The following is a 20,191-nucleotide window of genomic DNA, read 5'->3' on the forward strand; positions in this document are numbered from 1 at the left end:
TTTTAAAGCCTGTTTGAAACTGGACAGGTTAGGGGAAGTCCTGATGGAGGGAGGGAGCTTGTTCCAGTGGGGGGGGGGTTTAAGATATATATCTTATCTATCTAATCTATCTATCCTATCTATCTAATCCTATCTATCTAATCCTATCTATCCAATCCTATCTATCCTATCCTATCTACCTATCCTATCTACCTACCTATCCTATCTACCTATCTTATCCACCTATCTTATCTACCTATCTTATCTAGTCTATCTAATCTAGTCTATCTTATCGATCTTATCTATCTATCTTTCTTATCTAGGCTGAGATCTCCGGCTCACAAGTTCATAATAGCAGCAAGATACATATCTAAATCTGGACCAAAAAGAAGATCTTACAACGCAGTAAAACAGTCCGTGTGCATTTTCATTACTGTCAACCAGGGAGAACATTTTCTGCTTTTATTGGTTAATTCACTTTTCTAAACAGAAATAAAATTTATAGAAGACGCAGGATACAAAAAGGCCACGTGTACAGACCCTTAAATAGAACGCGTAAAATAAGCTATAAATTCTTATAATGAAGCGAATGCATGGTGTATCTCAATGTCAGATTATTTGGCAGCAAAGGAACAAGATACAGGGACAAACCCATTCCGTGCTGACTGACATGTTAAAACAGGCAAATAAGGGCAGGCAAGGTGTTCTCACCAGACGGCCGCTCTTGCTGCACAGGCTGGCGTATTTCAACCAAGTCCGCATGTCCTCGTGAGGACTGACCACCAGGGACTGGACCATCAAGATCTTCTGCCAGTCTTCAACAATCCGCTGACAGCCCTGTACAACAAAAACACACACAATGGTCACATGACTGTAGGTTTATAAAAGGGCAGAAAACAGGTTCAATGTTACATTATCCACTGCTAAGGATAAACATTATCAAATTTCCAAAGACACACAAAGGCAGCGTTCTCCCAAAATATGTGAATGGCGCTGATGCTGTGAGGACGACACTGGCAGATTATTAGGAATTGATAATAATAATGCACCTTCCAGACACACGAAGCCTGGATTTTATTGGCAATTGTTGTTCCTCTGGCTGTGCTCACTTTCTGCATTTCCCAGATGTCAATATTCACAGGACACTTGGCCAGGAACATACAGGCTTTGGCCTGTAATCCCCGCCCCTAGCACAAATTGTCTGCACAGAGAGTAAGTCACCACGTACCAAAGTCTGGCTGCATGTGTCATGGGTGCGACTGCGTGCCAGCGTGTGCCTATACTAAGCGCAGACTATCTGGCTGCAGAAGGTGAGAAATACCTGCCCCCCACCCCACCTCCTCCACACCTAATAAACATTCGTCCAGACACTACAGGGTACATTAGAAATGCGACTGGGATCCCAAGAATGTTCTTCCGAGCGAGAGACGTGTAAACAGTGGTATTAATAGAAGTCTATTTCCCTGTTCTTTTCACACCCTGTACCTTCGGCGTAAAGCACAAAAATGTGTCTCTTCAACCAACAAAAACCCGATTGCATTTCCTACTAGATTTACTCCGTTCCATTCTGCCAACGTGAGCCTTCTACCCTCCCAAACCCTGGCGTTACCCACCTGTAGCCGATCCCACCAGGTCTGGCGAATAATCTCCCGCCTCTCAGGTACCAGTTTATATTGGATTACTTCCTCCAGCTCGGACAGCATCTGACAGGTGACCATGGCCTAGGGAAATACAAGATATTACTCAGCCTCCAATAGTGCTCACACTACAAAGCGTAAGGACACTGTGAACCACAAGTATATATGGAACATGAAAAGATTAGGTTAACACCAGAAATATTAATTCAACCTAAGTAACTAGAACCCAGTGACATCCGAGTCATTCTGCATCAGTGCTTTCACCGATTCCTAGCGAGTTGATTGGCTGCATTCTCATGACTATCTGTTCAGTCCACAAATCATCAGCCTCCATAGAGCACAGGTCACAGGGGCATTAACTCATAACAGGCATACTTACCCCGTAGGCCCGGCTGTAGCTTTCTCCAGCCATTGCAGTCAGCTCGGCATCAAGCATGTCCCTGGCTTTATCAATGCACTGCCAGACAAGAGGTTACAGGGTGAGATGAGGTCAGAGAGGAGCATGGAGCGGTTGGTTTTGTACCACTGATCACTTACCTGCTGGGCGAGTGAGAAGAGATCTTGGTGGAGAGCCAGCACGGCTCTATAAAAGGCTCCATCGTGGGTATCTCTTGGGATCAAGCAGGTGTACTCCTCCATACTGTCCCAATGCTCTGAAAGGTGAACACAGGAGTCACGACACAATCCGGGGGGCTTCTCCTGCTCAGCTGATACAATGCAGAAAGCTTTAAACTACTGGCACGGTACACAGCGATGTGTTCAAATCAACAGACGAAAAACACAGGGAAAAGCGTAATTATAGAAGAAATAACTGGAAGTTTAGAAATTATGTTTGATTTTAGCTTCTGTATGTGCAGAAGTTTTGCCGCTATCTGAACGGAGCATTGACCTGTAAACTTGGATCAGGACAGACTGGTTGATAAATCTAACCCTGGTCTGTAACACTTTACTTATTACAAAATATTTCAGTTAAATAAATTACATTTGATTGATTGTCACTCCCTTCCGTCTGCAGTTCTGAACTTCTTCCTACAGTTCAGAGGTCAAGAAACATTCATTCCAGAGCCTCCATCTCTCTCTTTAGGATTCTAAAAGACCATTAAAGAGGCCGGCCAGCCTTCTACAAAAAGTATAATCCAAAAACGGACAACCGCTTCAGAGGTGGGAGCTGGAAGACCGATCTTGGGGTCAGGAACCTTTACACACAGGAAAATACGGCTTTCACACTGGACAGGAGAATCGTGTGATGTAATCAGACAATCCCCAGTTGTAGATGGGCCTAGATATTATATTCAGGCTTCAGGGTTGATTGTGGGATATACAGAGTGAGGTATCGGGCCCATAATTTGCTGCAACACAGCAGCGCGTGGCCAGCATTGGTAACAGTATCTTCAGCTTCATTTTAAATCAAACACAAAAGCCACAATGACAGTCACAGACAAACTTACGTCGTATCTGTGCACAGAAATGTTTACCATTTTGAGGAATGAGAATATATTATTGTTAGAACTAAAATTACATTCCCTGCGTGTTAGGAATTTGCAGAAATTAATTTTAAACATGAACACTTGCGTATGTCAGATGGTGACCAGGTAGGTATGCCTATATATGCTACATCCCCAGGCCTTAGAGGCGCTAATGGATTCAGGAAATATTTAATGATCACGTGTTAGCACTTCCAGAAACATGCTGCTGAGCCATGTGTAATGTCAGCACTGGGCTTCAATCTGATTTATTTCTGCACAATGCTGCTAATTCGGTGGATAATTACACTGTCAGAACACGCCGAATGATGAATGTGAACGGAGCTCTGAACTCACATATTTACAACGGCTAATTGGAGTTAAACGGTCATGTGACCGAGTTCTAAAGCATAACGGGCTTGGGAAACGTGAGAAGATTAAACTGTCCCCCCAATCAGCGATTAGGAAATGTGATCCAGTTGTAGAGGTAGAGAAAGAAGTTTAGGATAAGCAGACAGACCACAGTGATTGAGTCACTGCAGACGGCAGGTATAGGGTTGGTGTAAGGAGAAGCAGGGACCCCAGCAGCTTATACTGACATTAGGCTGCTATGTCTGTTCTGTTATACAGCACTGAATCAGTGACACAGCTGTGTACGCTCGATGGAGGAATGTGTAGACATGACAGCGTTAGTGCTTTACATTTCCCAGACGTCCTACCTAATCCCCAGGCCGCAGCTGCAGCCATCCTCGCCATCTTGGCACAGGCTTCCTCGTTGACGTTAGTCCAGTTCTCACAACACTGCTGATGGAGTTGCCCCCTGTAAGAGAATGACATGGGCAGATGGGGTTAGACACAATTACACACACACACAGCTCAGGGCTAGACTGTGATTCGTACAGAGACGGCTGATTAGCCTAATGCTGGCAACTGTCTCCATCTCCTATACACATAGAACTCAGAACGCTGTGGATGGAACACAGGAACTCACCAGGAAGCCGCGACGATACAAATTCCCAGTGCATTGATTGGCTGCCTACAAATATTGGCTCAGCAAATAGAATGTTGATCTCCTGTGCGTATAGGGTACGTGGGCAATCACAGCTAAAGTTGATTATATATATATATATATATATATATATATATATATATATATATATATATATATATATATATATATATATTAAGCATTGGGAGGCACCTCAGTTACAGGACCCTGCTACACCAGTGGGCTATGCATCCTATAAACAGTGGGAGCAGCTTTTCATGGGCTTAGCTAATATAAACCTATCAACGCTCAAGGAACGGAGGCGCGAGGCACACCGTACCCTGCTAAATTTGTTGCCGGTATTTTCATGAATATTTTTCCCACTCACAAAATGGCCGCTTCATCTGTGTATAGGCAGTGGTTACTCTTGCAAGTAGTATTAAAAAAACCCAAAAAAACTATTTAAATAATTACAATTTTTAACAATGAAAGGGATACACGTGTTATAAGTAATGATACCATGACATTCTGTGTACTTTATGCTGAAAGCAATGGAATAATTATTACTGCTACTTCTATAGCATCCATCATATTCCGCAGCGCTGTACAGAGAACTCGCTCATGTCTGCCCCTGCACCATTGGGGCTTACAGTCTAAATACGCACAGGCCCATTGTTGTCAAAAGCCAATTAACCTACAAATATTTTTGGACTGCGCAAAGAAAAGGTGTACTTGGAGAAAACCCAAACAAACATGGGGAGAATATATAAATTCCACATGGATGGCGGTTATTCGTCAATGAACCCAGCGCTGTGAACCAACAATGCTAACCACTGTGACACTTCACAAATCAGAATAATCTCTCTTTAAGGCAATGTAACAAAGATCGAAATAAAGGTTTGCTATATAATTTCTGATAACAATGCAATGGGCATATGATCTGTGACAGGTATACCTGTGAAAATATGGCAGCCCACAGAAAGCAACTAATGATTTTCTGAGTAAATACAATTGTTCTGATCTGCAATTAAATACAAGACAGCACATTTGGCCGAATAATAGACTGTATTGTTTAGGTTCTTTTAGGAGTAGTCAAGAAGTTGAAGACATTGTCAAATCCAACGTATGCTATCCGTGGATTGATGCCGAGCTTATATACAATCAAAGGAGCTCTTCCTGCAAGCATGACGATCGATCGGAGAACAGAATATATACAACACCATCTCTTCTGTATAGAATCTCATACCTGCCAACCTTTGAAAAGTTAATTCTAGGAGATCCCAGGCAGGGGGCGTGGTTGGAGTGCGGGAGGGACTCATCCAATCGTGTCATTTTGCACCTAACCCCCCCCCCCCTCCATGTTGTTTTTGTTGCAGGGGGCGGAGCCAAATGACGCGATTCACAGTGAATAGAGTCATTTGGAGGAGCAAGTTGCCATATGCTGGATACTTGCCTGCTCTCCCGGGAGTCCGGGAGACCTACCCAAATTTTGGGAGAGTTGGCAAGTATGTAGAATCTGCTCTGTTTAATGCATACCAGGTCACATTTTTATAGCACTTCTGAAGAACTTGTCGATGTGCAAAAACAGTTGATGAATCACAAGATCAGTTTCCTGACAATCCAACGGTTGTACTTATGGTGAAATTCCCCAAGAAGTTTGAAGGTAGCACGTCCCTTGTAATAAGCTACTTCTAAATATGCCATCTTTACTTCTGCTTCTAACATCCTCTGCAAAACTTCTTACAATTTCTAAAATATATACATATATCCCTGAGCATACTAAATGTGAAACATTCTTTAAAGGTTAACTACATTTCATATAACATACATCAACATCCAGCCAATATAGCTGAAAGGAGAATACAATGTAAAGATACACAAGCAGTAAGTATGTTCATACACACACACATTTACACACCTATACAAACACAACACTTACACAAATATCAGACAGAGAAGACATTTACAGATCTAAACAAACCCAAGAGATCCTCTCAAAACACAGCTGGAAGGGTTTATAAATAATTATATAGTGACAATATTAGCAGATAAAGCAAAAAAGCACATGGAACGTCTAACTGTAACTTGTGGCTCCAGCTGTTGAACTACAAGTCTCAGCATGTAATGCCAGAGGTAGTCTGTGGCTCTTCAACTGCTGTGGAAGTGCTGGGACCACAACAGGTGTAGAACTACCTGCTTAGCAGGTGCAGGTAAAGTGGAATTGGCAGGAGCATTCCAGTAAGGACTTATTGTCAGGAACAGAGATGCAGACATTGGGAAATAAGGGACAAAAATAAGTCCAATATTCATCAAGAAAAATTTCCTTCATTACAATAACGGTTCCCATTCAGGACACAACTCCAAATCTCAGACAGCCACAGATTACATAAGACGTTCACCTGGGGGCAAGAGGCTGGAGGTTTTGGAGCAGATCACAAAATAAATAAAAGATAAATCTTTAAACTTCTCAAATGCAGAAACCACGTCTGCCCTAGAAAGAGACAGGCTTACCAGCAACACCTGCTTCGGATTTACCATAGGAACAATACCTCCTTAAAATGTTATTAAAGCAATTTTCCCATCACAATCCGACAAACAAAGTCAGTCTGTGAATAGTTTGTCTATACACCGGCCTAACCACCTAAAGCCTGCCGTGTTAATCCTACAAATTGTGCTTTTTCTACAGTAAAAGGAACAAATAAAAAATACAAATCTTTTCATCGCATTCAAGTCAAAATGTTTTTCTTGGCTGCGCAGAGGACAGAGAGAAAAATGTACTCTCCGGTTTAATTGACTGTCCCGCGAGTCTGTCCCTCACGTCGCCATGGCAATCCCATTAACAATGAATTTGCGTTAGATCCTATGTCAACATTCCAGCTTACTCGATCAGACAAGTATTTTCCTATACCCCATCACACTTACATTTCCTCTCTCGTCATAATTGCAAACTTCATGGAGAAAATGTGTTGGACTTGTTTAGGCTGGAGGAAATCTGATGGTAAGTGATATTTGTTAGACATATCTGAGACAGGACATAGCCTGCTTCTAGAAAGTCTGTGTGTGCCTATGCAGTGACTATACATCTCCATTATTAGATTACACTCTGTATGTCCATGGTCAGAAACGCGCATCTGTACAAACTCCCGCTGGATAGAATTTTATTCTGTACTATATATTTATATAATCATCGCTGATGAGGGAGCGGGTTAACCCTCTCAGGGCAGCACAGTGGCTCAGTGGTTAGCACTTTTGCCTCACAGCACTGGGGTCATGAGTTCAATTCCCGACCATGGCCTTATCTGTGTGGAGTTTGTATGTTCTCCCCGTGTTTGCGTGGGTTTCCTCCGGGTGCTCCGGTTTCCTCCCACACTTCAAAAACATACTGGTAGGTTAATTGGCTGCTATTAAATTGACCCTAGTCTGTATATGTTAGGGAATTTAGACTGTAAGCCCCAATAGGGCAGGGACTGATGTGAGCGAGTTTTCTGTACAGCGATGCGGAATTAGTGGCGCTATGTAAATAAATGGTGATTATGATACAGAGGGCAGCTAGGTCTCACAGCACAGTATTAACACGAGATTACATTCTGCAGAGCGACTCCAGGACAAAGTTCCCTCTACTTAGTATGTAGAACCGGCCCAGTCTACTTACTGTACCTCTAATGGAAGTACAACCAGGCAGGTTGGGCCTGTTAAATAGTAAAAGAAAGAAAATGAATTTCATTTATTTTCTAATTAATCATTTTAATTGAGAAATGTTAAGGGTGTAAACCCTCATTTTCATATCCCCCATTTGATAATAAAGTGATGTACTAACATAGTAATTATTACATTTTTAATTAAATGTATTCGCTACTCCTTAGAACTGTGGACTGTTTAGCAGTGTGCCGTAACATTGTTGCCACACAGTAAGACACTAGCAGTGTGTAAGGCAGGGGTAGTGCGAGAGGGTATCAATGACGCTTATTTACAATAGCGCAGACAGTTTTGTGACATCACACCCCTACTTCTGCAACAGTTTTTTCAGGGGCATGAAACCGCGACCAAGATTGAGTCAAGGGGGTGCAAAGATTGGCACTATCTTTGGGTGACGCTCATTATTATCCTTTATTAATAATGCGATGATACAAATTATGTACAACATAAAAGCTAAAAACTGACTTGCCCACGTGGGCTTATATTTTAAGAGGTACTGGGGAATTCATTCCACCTAGCGCCAGACACACAGTGCTGGACCATATGATCTGTAAGTATAACATTGAGGTCTGCATTGTGCCTCCAGAGATTTGGTGGGGGATACATAGTAAACCTGTCACCAGATTGCAGTCAGTGGATACATTCCTGCAGTGCTGAGAACACACTATAGGGCTGTTCCCCCGCAGGCTGTTGGGTTGATATAAATGAACAGCATTCTCTCCATGGTCCATCTACACATAAAAAAGGAGACCCCCCCCCCCCCACATCATTTAGAGGGTACAAGGAGCCCAAATGCCTTCACCCTGCTTCATTCTGATTGCATTTTATAGGTTTTAAATTACACGTATTCTTCCAATAAATGAGCCATGTAAAGGGTTTGAAGTTCCAGAAACATTAAATCTACTCGTGTTAATGTGACACCGTAGCCTAAACATCGTGCATGCAGCTAACTGCTGTGCTGAACCATTATTCTTCCTGTTATCACTGGGCACTAGAGTGTCATAGGTCCCTAGTGATGATTGGCTGCATTCTCAGTGTTGTCACAGGCTGCTAATCAGATGATTGGCTGCATTCTCATGGATACTAGTTCTACCCACAGAATGGCTTGTTACGCGTTTTGCCTTTACCAAAACAACCGGGTCCTACCTACTACACACACACACACACACACACATTAATTATGTTTAATATAGTGCATACACAGGACTGTATACACATCATTTTAGGCCCACGAAGCTGACAACTTAATTTGGCGTTTGGTAAGATTCAAGTAACTCTCTCTCAGCACCACCGTAGTCAGTGCCCTTGACTACAAGCTGAACAACATTATATTGTGTGTAAGGATCTCATTGTATAAATTACTATATCCCAACAGCAATAATGTACAACGTCTGTATACAAATGCAAAGTAATTGAAAGTGAATACATCACATAATTGAAAACGGACGCAGGGGATGTGAAGCCGTCTTCTAGGCTAAACCTGGGCTTGGCTGGAACAAGTTTACGAGTGTCTGACATATAAAGTCCTAATAATTACCCATGGCGGAGCCACACTGTGGCTGTAAATACTAAAAATATATATTACCACGTCCACACATCTTGCTCGGTGAATTCTTTCTAAGGGGCCTGTCCATGGTCCAGTGTCTAACATTTATTTTATTGCAAAACTGCAAACTTTACCCTGGAGCGGAGAAAATAGATCTCATTGCCTTATGCTATAAATACGTGTCTGATAAGCACAGTCAGAAAAATGGGAGTATAATGAGGGTGCACTATTTTGTAAAAGCCTCAGGACTGTAAGTATAAACCTAGATATAAAAATCATTTAGTGGCGCACAGCGGCCTTAAACGGGTCAGTTTAAATGGTACATTTAATCACTTGGCAACAACTATCCTACCGGCAGCAACATGTGGTCCACAAGCGATCTAGAGGCATAGATCAAAGGGCCGGACAACTTGCCACACAGCCATCATTCACTATTTCTGATAAATACACTCAATCATCCAAAATATCTATCAACCAGAGACATTCATATTTAACAACCATTTTGTCAGTGATCTCACAGAAAAAACAAGTTCTATACAGCAAGACGCTGAATATGATGTAGAGAACTGTCTAAAAGCTTTAAGCAGAGAGGCTGATTTAAGAAGTAAATCAAGCAACTGCGCTGGAGGGGGGGGGGGGGGGGGGGGGGGGCAGTGCAAAATGTTGTGACCGATTTAGAGTTGGGGGGCGTGTCTTAGCTTAACTCTAAATCACAGTGCAAATGTAAAGCTGGCCAACATTTGTGTGCTACATGCAACATCTTCCCCCTCATGCGTTTGCAGCCCTGGTATCACAACGTGGTTTCTCCAGGCGTAAATTTATTCCTTTCAAATGGATTTTACTTCTAACAGTAAATGTGGCCCAGATTGTTTTTCTTACTTTGCCAATAACTAGATTATGTTGTTGTCAGCCGGAGGGCAGTTACAGGACAGTTTAATATTTATACATGCTTTCCTGTGATCCCCCTCTGGGGTCTGTGACCGCAGTAGAAATGCTGCTATAAGTATATGAACATAACCTCAGTCTACTCACTCCCAGCTCTATACTTCTATATGTCTCTGATTTATGCTCCTGTCATTTCCCTTCCATGGTCCTCAGATGACTTGTAAACATATTAATTGCCGGCCATATGGTAAACGTTTCCTGCCCATAGAAGCACTGGGACGGACAGACTGGATCTAACTCCAGGTGGAATTAAAAGGAAAATATAACCTACCTTAAAAAAGCCTCATTCTCACTCTAAGTTAGAGTGATGAGCAGTAAAACACCACGACATCAGCCATTGTGCACAGAGAGCATATTGTTCCTCATAATTGTATTTACAGAGTGGGTGTAATTTCTCTTCTCTAGTACAAATATATCTCAGTTAGTTCAATAACTATTCAATAAAGTAAAAATCTGGCGCATTGTGGGAGTATAATTATTTTATTCAGTAAGAAGTTTTATAAAACGTACATTGCTGTTAATAAACTGTGCTCCCTACACAGACAGACAGAGTGCAGGCATTCTGTAGACAGAACCACTATTCATAATACAGCCAATCTGTTCACTAGGAGCCAGTGACATCACTGAGACTGCAGCCAATCCAGTCACTAGGAGCCAGTGACATCACAGACTGTCATGCTGTGGGATACCTTCCCTGCGTGTAGGTGTCATCTGCACTTTAAGTAATATTTCACTATAATACACTTTAATCTATGTAGTACTCAGTTTAGAGGCATCAGTATTCCCCTTCAAGAGTAAACTCTATACCAGGCCTGTCCAACCTGCGGCCCTCCAGATGTTGTGAAACTACAAGTCCCAGCATGCCCTTCCAGCTATCAACAGGTTGTCTACTGGCAAAGCATGCTGGGGCTTGTAGTTTCACAACACCTGGAGGGCCGCAGGTTGGACAGGCCTGCTCTATACCATCTTTAGTATTTGCTTAGAGTCTACATTGCTCTATAATCAGTAGGGATTTTATCAGCTCTATGGTGACATCTCCTGTCATACATCACAAGTCATTTTCCAGTGTGGCGCCCTCTATGGTCTGGTGGAGCTCACACCCCTACATGCAATGCTCTCTCCAGTCTTCTTTCTGCACCTTCGTCAGTCGTTATACATTATAATATAAAAGAAAGATCAAGACCTCACCTTGTACAGATTGTACTGCACAGATACAGGAGCTCAAAACATGGCAGGGCCTAGAAAAGCCAGATGAGAAATCCATGGTCTGTGCTTATGAAGGTCTACCAGCCATGACTTGGAAGCCTTCCTTCAGCAGGATATTTTTAGACTCAGCCCAATGGTAAAAACCCAATATACAGCACTTATACTCTGCACTAACCATCAATGGATTTATTTAACTGATATCTAAAGATCATTATGCAAATACCGCAACGGCCTCAGGTTATGGAGAGAAATGCGGAATTTAAGATTTTATTTTGTGCTCGTAGTTATCTTTCTTTTCTTTACAAAAAAAAGCAAATTTATGCACCAGCTATTAAATAAACAGCATGTGTGGTACTAACATTTACTGTCACAAACCATAACAATTGTTTGTCTTATCTGACCACGCAGAGTACACTTCATACAGGGGAAGTGGTGCGAGTGACAAAGAGACACAGAGCGAGACACACATGGCCATATTTACAGAGTGCTTGTGTTCACAGCCGTGTCAGTGACCCGTGGAGCCCACACACACACACACACAGACTCTCCCTGGATGTCACCGTTATTTACATGGCCGGCTCAGACTCTGACAAGGACTTAACCTCAGGTCAGAGACAAAGGGAGACCTTGAAGTGACCATTGTAAAATATTTGCCTCTCGCAGTACAGGACAAGTGGAATACTTCAACATTAAGTAAAGGGAGCGCAGGGCATTAAACGCAGACATATATTCACGTCAAGCCTTAGCATAACATAATAAGGTTTGCTTTTATCAATGTGTGTTGCTAGCCACATTTTAGATATCACACAAAAAAACAGGGAGTGTGGGGGGGACTTTATTGGTATTATCACCCAGCTAGTGTTATTTGAGCAAGACACAGGGAGCTTTTTGTAAAATGGGGAACATTGAAACCTGTACATCAAGGGGTCAATGGAAAACTAAACCAGCATGTCATGTGATCTTCTGGTCCCAAACCCTAAATAGGACAAGTGGAGGTGTTTCCCATAGCAACCGGATTCTAGCTATCATTTATCCTGTACATTCTAGAACATGAGTTAGAATCTGATCGGTTGCTATGGGCAACACCTCCACTTTTCCCTTTTTAGAGGTTTTAGTAGGAGTGCTCGAGTGGCCATGGGTACAGCAAAATGGAAATGATCTCCGTGACAACAGCATTTTCCGCGCTACTGTTACCTATAAAATATTTTCAGCTATGGTAAGTTCCTGAAACTCTTACAAAAATATGAGATTCAAGGAAATATTTTTCTTTATATCATGCAAGCTATACGTATATGTACGTTTACTAGTCCTTTATTGGAAGACAGGGTCTATTAAACAAGGATTAACCACAACAATGTCAGATTTCATCTATACAATATATAACGGGGTACTAAATGCCCCCCCGCTGTTATACGCACTGCTTGCACTCTGCATTACAACCCAGCAAATAAGGAACAAACAGATGGCGCTTGTGATGTCCTTCGCTCATCTCACTCGGAAATATATACAGTGTAGACTAATTTTACTAGCAGACAGTTAAGTCCCTTCGGTGATACAATACCAGCCGTGCTGCATTCACAGCTCTACTGGGAGACTCACAGACGTTTTAACATTCACAATTACATTGGTACGGTCAATGTTTTCTAGGAACCGAGCCTGGGGAACACAGCTCAGGTAAACTACAGCTTAAGGTAGAGGCCGAAATTATCAGCTATTGTGAGCGCTGAACTAAAGTTTGCGATAATGCAGCCTTATCCATTAACTAAAGAACCAGCGATATCACACAGGCCATCGTGTGAGCGGATATTCCTCAGAACGCAGCCGCATCATTCAATGAAGGTTCCCATAAATCCTGGTTCAGCTCACACAATGGTCACTCTGCACTGTGCTTGGGGGCTGTCACTGGTCCCTAGCCCGCCCCCCCCCCCCCCCCCCCAAAAAAAAAACTTGGGTGGATTTTAAAAGCATTTCATTGAAATTAGGAACTGCGTTAAAAGAGCAGAAAAACGCTTAATTTGTGTAAAGAAACTTACATCCTCCAGGGAACAGACTCAGCCTGTGTGCGACACATGGAAACATTTGCAAAAATGTTCACGAAGGAGCAGAGCAAATGTTGGACACCTGCAGGGGACGTATTTATTATCGGTCCCTTAAGGGAACTTTCTAGAGGTCGGCACGACATGGAAATTCCCTCAAACGCAAACAAAATAAACTTAAGTTCGCTGCATTATCCCCAATTAGCAGCTTTATCGTCTCCTCCTAACCGTGTTGCAGGAGCACTGTGTGTGAAGGACTGACGTGCACACCTGGTTAGGTGTAAGTAATATGCTATAAATATGTTCCAGCAGAAACATCACTGTGTTGCAGTAGTTATACATATAATAAAGCACATTCAGCTCTGCCTGTATTCATCAGCTATATATATATATAGCGCCACTAATTCCGAAGCACTGTACAGAGAACTCACTCACATCAGTCCCTGCCCCATTGGAGCTTACAGTCTAAATTCCCACATACACACAGAGACTAAGGTAAATTTGATAGCAGCCAATTAACCTACTAGTATGTTTTTGGAATGTGATAGGAAACCCACGCAAATACGGGGAGAACATACAAACTCCACACAGATAAGGCCATGGTCAGGAATCGAACTCATGACTCCAGTGCTGTGAGGCAGAAGTGCTAACCACTACGCCACCGTGCTACCCTTGATATGTCTCTTGTATACGGAGACAAATTGGTAACTTCCTATTTAGCAATGGGAGCTGCTGTGTCACTACAGGTTGTTGTATTCTAGAGTTGTGCTTTAAGCTGTCAATTCATTCTCCCCTTCAAAACACAGCGGGCATGTAAGAAAACTGGTGTACAGTAGAAGGTGTTTTGGTCGAGCCCGAGGTGCAATCACTTCCCTAACGCAGAGCACAGTAAATAAGGGGCAAGAAACAGCCACAGAAACGTCCCCCGTGCAGCGGTAATCTCTGCAGGAACCACACAGAGCAGCCGATGGAGGGGATGCACGGCGGGCTAGTGGAAATTTGAAAAAATAATGAGCAAACCTTTGAAAAGCTGAGCAGAATCTGACAGATGGCCAGCACCCTCCTGCCTACAAATCCACCTGCTGCTAAGGTTCAACCCATGTGATGCCGTCGTCTTCATTTCCTGCATCAATATACAGTTACTAGTTCTGTACACGTTGCCTACAATGATTTATCTAGGGCACATACATTGCTCCCTCTTGATAACGCCAGCTTAAACCACAGGCCAAACCTGGTGGTATGGCTTGGGTAGACTTATACGTCATCCTCTTTATAAGAGAAGACCTTTGAATGCACTTTTGGACAGAGAATATACCTGGTGGTAAGTGGGGGTGGTGTTATAAAGGGACGGGGGACATATAAAGAGGGGGGATTACATTACCCAATCTAGAAAATAAAAAAAAAAATTGTAGAAATAAAATAAAAATCAGCATTGTGATAAAGCAATAACTTCACTTCAGGTATTCAACTAAAAATAGTTTCCTGTTGTTGGGGAAACATTAAACATATAACCAGAAACAGTGACCCGATCGTATCAGACATATTAAGACTTTTTTTTATATATCACCTGGCCACTAAATTGACTAAGATAATATTCAGCTGTTGAACTCTGGACTCTAATGCGGGTCAGACTTCCGGGACGACATGTAGGTGGATGGCAGATTGCGGCTGATTTGGGGCCTTTCACTTGGCAATATGGCAGCATGTGTGATCGGCTAAAGTCCTTTACTGAGCAGGACAGTCCAAACTCTGGCAGATATGGTTGGATCCCATGGGGTAGAGTCGGTGTGAGCAGATGAATGTTACAAGTCTCGTCAGTTCCAACTTACACCCGATAGATCCTGAGCAGATGTTGGTTGGGATAGTCTGTCTTTCTGGGCCCATACACCACAATTTGCAGCCAATCTAGCCTAAAACAACCTAATGGACAATCATACCCACGCAGCTGTTCCATCACCTATAATCTGTTCATTTAACACACTTGAACAACATTAAGCTCAAACCACAAAAGAACTCTTTCCAAGCTGTCCAATGTAGTATCTCTTGCTCAGGTTCACCGCTGAGCTTGAAGCCAGTGAAGGACTGACGACAAGTAAATGGAAGTATAGAATAAAACGTCAGTGTCTGACATAAGTCCCTTACCATTCTCCCAGAGCTTCCAGGCAGCGCATGCGTCCCAAGATCAACTCGGAATCATCCTTGTTCACCTCAATCTTCTTCTCATAAGCGACAAGGGCATCCTCCCATTCGTGGAGTTTCTCGTACCAGGTGGCTTGGATCTCCTGTCGAGGACAAGAGGAACAGTGACTCAATCTATTTTGCAAGATCTGGTGACAAATACCACTAAACAAAGCTATCTTTTGCTTAAGAATGTAAGAATTCCTGGATACTACTGCGGCTGTCGCTTAGAATATACACAGAACGAACATAGAACTCATTTCTAACCAGACACCCACCCTGTCCAAGGCAAACTTTATATGAAAATCAGATATATCGTATATCTCAAAAATGATTTTCCAGACTACACAAAGGTCTAGTGGAGAATAGAAAAGCACCAGATGATGACCAAACCTTCAGGAAAATAATAAAAAAAAAACAAAAAACAAAACAAAAACTATCCTTTATATTAGTATAAAGGATAATCAGATTCTGCTCAGCCTTTCAAAGGTTTACGCATTTTTTTAAATAATTTCCACTGCCCCATGTGTGTAGTATACTTTTACATCTCTCGGGTTGAAGGGCAAAAAAAAAAAAAAAAGAAAAGAAAAGAGTCCTTTAAAACATACATGAACGGTGCTGGAAACCACATCAACCAAGTAGACACATTTGCTTTCATGTTTGAATCTGTACTGGAAGAGTTAGTTGGAATCGGACTGTCGCTATGGTTTAAACCAGGTCTATGGCAACATACTTTGAATGAAATATAAACTAACTATACAGTACATTATAGGATTATGAATGATAAAAAGGCGCTCCATGACTATATAAATAAACGAATGCGCAGACAAAGCACTTTTGCAGATCATAAAATTCCTTCATGATTCCCAATATTATTCAAGTTTGAGGTTTTTATAATGCACTGTGTTTTTTAATGAATTCAGTTATTTGGAGGGAGGGAAAACATTACAAAACCTAGATGCAGCTCCATGTGCTATATATAGGACTGTTCTTGTCCTGCGTTACACTTTCCCCAGCTGTTCCCCACCGCTGTAGATCATTGCTACTAATCGCATCCCCTCTGCTGCATTCAGAGCAGGACTTTAATGTCTGCTACCAAGTCACTATGGCCGCTTAACCTGGGAGCTACGGTCATAGCATACAGGCCTTCGTAAGGTTCAAGTCACGCTTTGTCCTACATTTGCTTGGAAATTCCAGGACAATCAGTACATATGATACAATTATGCAAACCGAAAACTACTCGGTAGGCCAAATCAAGAGATCACCCACTCCTTGCAACACACAGCAGAGGCTTTAGGGGAGTAAGAAGCCTCTGTAGAAACAGACGGAGCTTGTTCTCAAGAAAAACACATAAAAAAGGAGCTGGGAAAGTTTATTGCTCTTCGTACGGACCACAAATCTTACTAAATCCATCAAAGTAGTGGAGACAGAGGTCTCAGCCCTGGGAGAACGGGTGAACATATTAGACAACAAAGAAGTTGATTGGCATGCATAATAATCTAGACAACATGGCCCTAGCAGGGCAAATTCCGTCAGCTTACAGAATTTTGGGAAGATCTAGACAAATCGGCCTAGAACAAACAAACAATCTTAGGATAAAACCGTATCCTAGAGACCGTTCCTCCTGACCTAGAAAAGTCTGAGACTTGGCTATGAAATATGCTCCTGACTTTGAACCTGATCAAATGCAAATAAATAGAGCCCATAGGGGCCCCTGTCCCAGATCGTTTAGAACCCCTCCAAAAGGATGTTACTGGTTCAGGATTAATGGTTCAAACAGGACTGTTTTGGCAGCTGCAGATGAAATTCCAAGGTACAAAACCACACACACCTCTCTGAGTACCATCCGCAAACTCTGTAGGCTGAAACCGGTCACTGATATTCTGGAGATTTCCTTTTCGTTTGATTGTGATAATAATGGAGCCACACATTGTAAAAAGCTTCTTAGCAAGTTTTGACTTAAAGTTGCAGTCAAGGTATCGGATGCCCTTCCAGTGAAAGGGCCCATTTGGTCCCATAAGTCTTTACCTCTAAGTGGGCTCCCGCAAGACCCCCGGACCTCTCTTCCTGGACTTCTCTATATAACTCTCCCTGTACAGCTGGCATTAACACAACCCGATTAATCTGCTTTTGTGGTTGGGCTCGCGAGTCTGACCCGCCGCCCAACATTACATTTTTTCTCTTTTCCTTCTCTGGTTCCAGTAGAGGAAATACCAGGTGGCACAATGCCTCTGGATTTAAGATGGTTTAGTCTTTTTTTTTTTTTTTTTTGCAATGCCAATTGTCAAGCTCCGAACAGATGAAGAGTTGGCATTAAGCAGAGGATTTTAAAACGTTGGGAAAGAAGAAGAAGAAGAATAATGGAGGTTTCAAATAGATCTCATTCCTTTTATAGAAAGGTGAACAAACTTGATTGACTTCTAGAGAGACAATTGAGGGGTTTACGCTATTAGTCTCGATTAGACTCCTAAGGGTCCTTAGTATATGGGTTTGTCAAGGTTTACTTCCCTTTATATGAGGTTTGTAAAGCGTCAGATTCAAAACTACACTTGAGAATTATTTATTTTTGCAGGTATGTGACATCCCACATTCATCTCCTGAATCTAGAGATGTAGAAGGTGCCTATAATTCATTCATTATATGCCTGGCACCCGGGGTGAGGTGGGGTGGGGTGTCATACCCAACAGGTGCCTGGCACCCGGGGAGGGGTGGGACGGGGTGTCATACCCAACAGGTGCCTGGCACCCGGGGTGAGGTGGGATGGGGTGTCATACCCAACAGGTGCCTGGCACCCGGGGAGGGGTGGGATGGGGTGTCATACCCAACAGGTGCCTGGCACCCGGGGAGAGGTGGGATGGGGTGTCATACCCAACAGGTGCCTGGCACCCGGGGAGGGGTGGGATGGGGTGTCATACCCAACAGGTGCCTGGCACCCGGGGTGAGGTGGGATGGGGTGTCATACCCAACAGGTGCCTGGCACCTGGGGAGGGGTGGGATGGGGTGTCATACCCAACAGGTGCCTGGCACCCGGGGTGGGGTGGGGTGGGGTGGGGTGTCATACCCAACAGGTGCCTGGCACCCGGGGTGGGGTGGGATGGGGTGTCATACCCAACAGGTACCTGGCACCCGGGGTGAGGTGGGGTGGGGTGTCATACCCAACAGGTGCCTGGCACCCGGGGAGGGGTGGGGTGGGGTGTCATACCCAACAGGTGCCTGGCACCCGGGGAGGGGTGGGATGGGGTGTCATACCCAACAGGTACCTGGCACCCGGGGTGAGGTGGGGTGGGGTGTCATACCCAACAGGTGCCTGGCACCCGGGGAGGGGTGGGACGGGGTGTCATACCCAACAGGTGCCTGGCACCCGGGGTGAGGTGGGATGGGGTGTCATACCCAACAGGTGCCTGGCACCCGGGGAGGGGTGGGATGGGGTGTCATACCCAACAGGTGCCTGGCACCCGGGGAGAGGTGGGATGGGGTGTCATACCCAACAGGTGCCTGGCACCCGGGGAGAGGTGGGATGGGGTGTCATACCCAACAGGTGCCTGGCACCCGGGGAGAGGTGGGATGGGGTGTCATACCCAACAGGTGCCTGGCACCCGGGGTGAGGTGGGGTGGGGTGTCATACCCAACAGGTGCCTGGCACCCGGGGTGAGGTGGGGTGGGGTGTCATACCCAACAGGTGCCTGGCACCCGGGGAGGGGTGGGATGGGGTGTCATACCCAACAGGTGCCTGGCACCCGGGGAGAGGTGGGATGGGGTGTCATACCCAACAGGTGCCTGGCACCCGGGGAGGGGTGGGGTGTCATACCCAACAGGTGCCTGGCACCCGGGGAGGGGTGGGGTGGGGTGTCATACCCAACAGGTGCCTGGCACCCGGGGAGGGGTGGGATGGGGTGTCATACCCAACAGGTGCCTGGCACCCGGGGAGGGGTTGGGATGGGGATGTCATATACGCAACAGGTGCCTGGCACCCGGGGAGGGGTGGGGTGTCATACCCAACAGGTGCCTGGCACCCGGGGAGGGGTGGGGTGGGGTGTCATACCCAACAGGTGCCTGGCACCCGGGGAGGGGTGGGATGGGGTGTCATACCCAACAGGTGCCTGGCACCCGGGGAGGGGTGGGATGGGGTGTCATACCCAACAGGTGCCTGGCACCCGGGGAGGGGTGGGATGGGGTGTCATACCCAACAGGTGCCTGGCACCCGGGGAGGGGTGGGATGGGGTGTCATACCCAACAGGTGCCTGGCACCCGGGGAGGGGTTGGGATGGGGATGTCATATACGCAACAGGTGTCTGGGCGTTAGAAGGGGTCATATGTGCAAAAGGTGACTCGTGACAGTATTGCTCTACAATGTACTCCCACCAATAGATATCTAGCAAGTGCTGTACAATACGTGCCAGGCACGGATGACCTACGCATGCCGTGCGCGGATGACCTTTCCTGTATAGAGAACATCGGTCATTTGCAGTTCGGGAAAAACGCGATCATTGCTACCTGTGATGCGTTATATTATAACC

At 44.4% G+C, this 20,191-nt stretch overlaps 1 protein-coding gene across 8 annotated transcripts in view; it reads right to left on the reverse strand.

Annotated features, from left to right (window-relative positions):
- Nucleotides 1–20,191, reverse strand: part of MTOR (mechanistic target of rapamycin kinase) — an 84,726-nt gene that overhangs the window by 21,395 nt on the left and 43,140 nt on the right. For 5 of the 8 annotated variants that reach the window (XM_075190195.1, XM_075190199.1, XM_075190198.1 and 2 more), the window contains exons 32-37: nt 15,639–15,778; nt 3,799–3,899; nt 2,154–2,323; nt 1,996–2,073; nt 1,593–1,700; nt 691–816 (exon numbers count right to left, since the gene is read on the reverse strand). In XM_075190195.1, the coding sequence (XP_075046296.1) occupies nt 691–816; nt 1,593–1,700; nt 1,996–2,073; nt 2,154–2,323; nt 3,799–3,899; nt 15,639–15,778 (723 nt within the window). The remainder of the gene's footprint in view (nt 1–690; nt 817–1,592; nt 1,701–1,995; nt 2,074–2,153; nt 2,324–3,798; nt 3,900–15,638; nt 15,779–20,191) is intronic. The other 3 variants (XM_075190201.1, XM_075190200.1, XM_075190196.1) reach the window with 1 other exon arrangement.

Source organism: Mixophyes fleayi, chromosome 11 (assembly GCF_038048845.1).
Source record: "Mixophyes fleayi isolate aMixFle1 chromosome 11, aMixFle1.hap1, whole genome shotgun sequence".
In the NCBI taxonomy this organism is placed as follows: Eukaryota; Metazoa; Chordata; class Amphibia; order Anura; family Limnodynastidae; genus Mixophyes; species Mixophyes fleayi.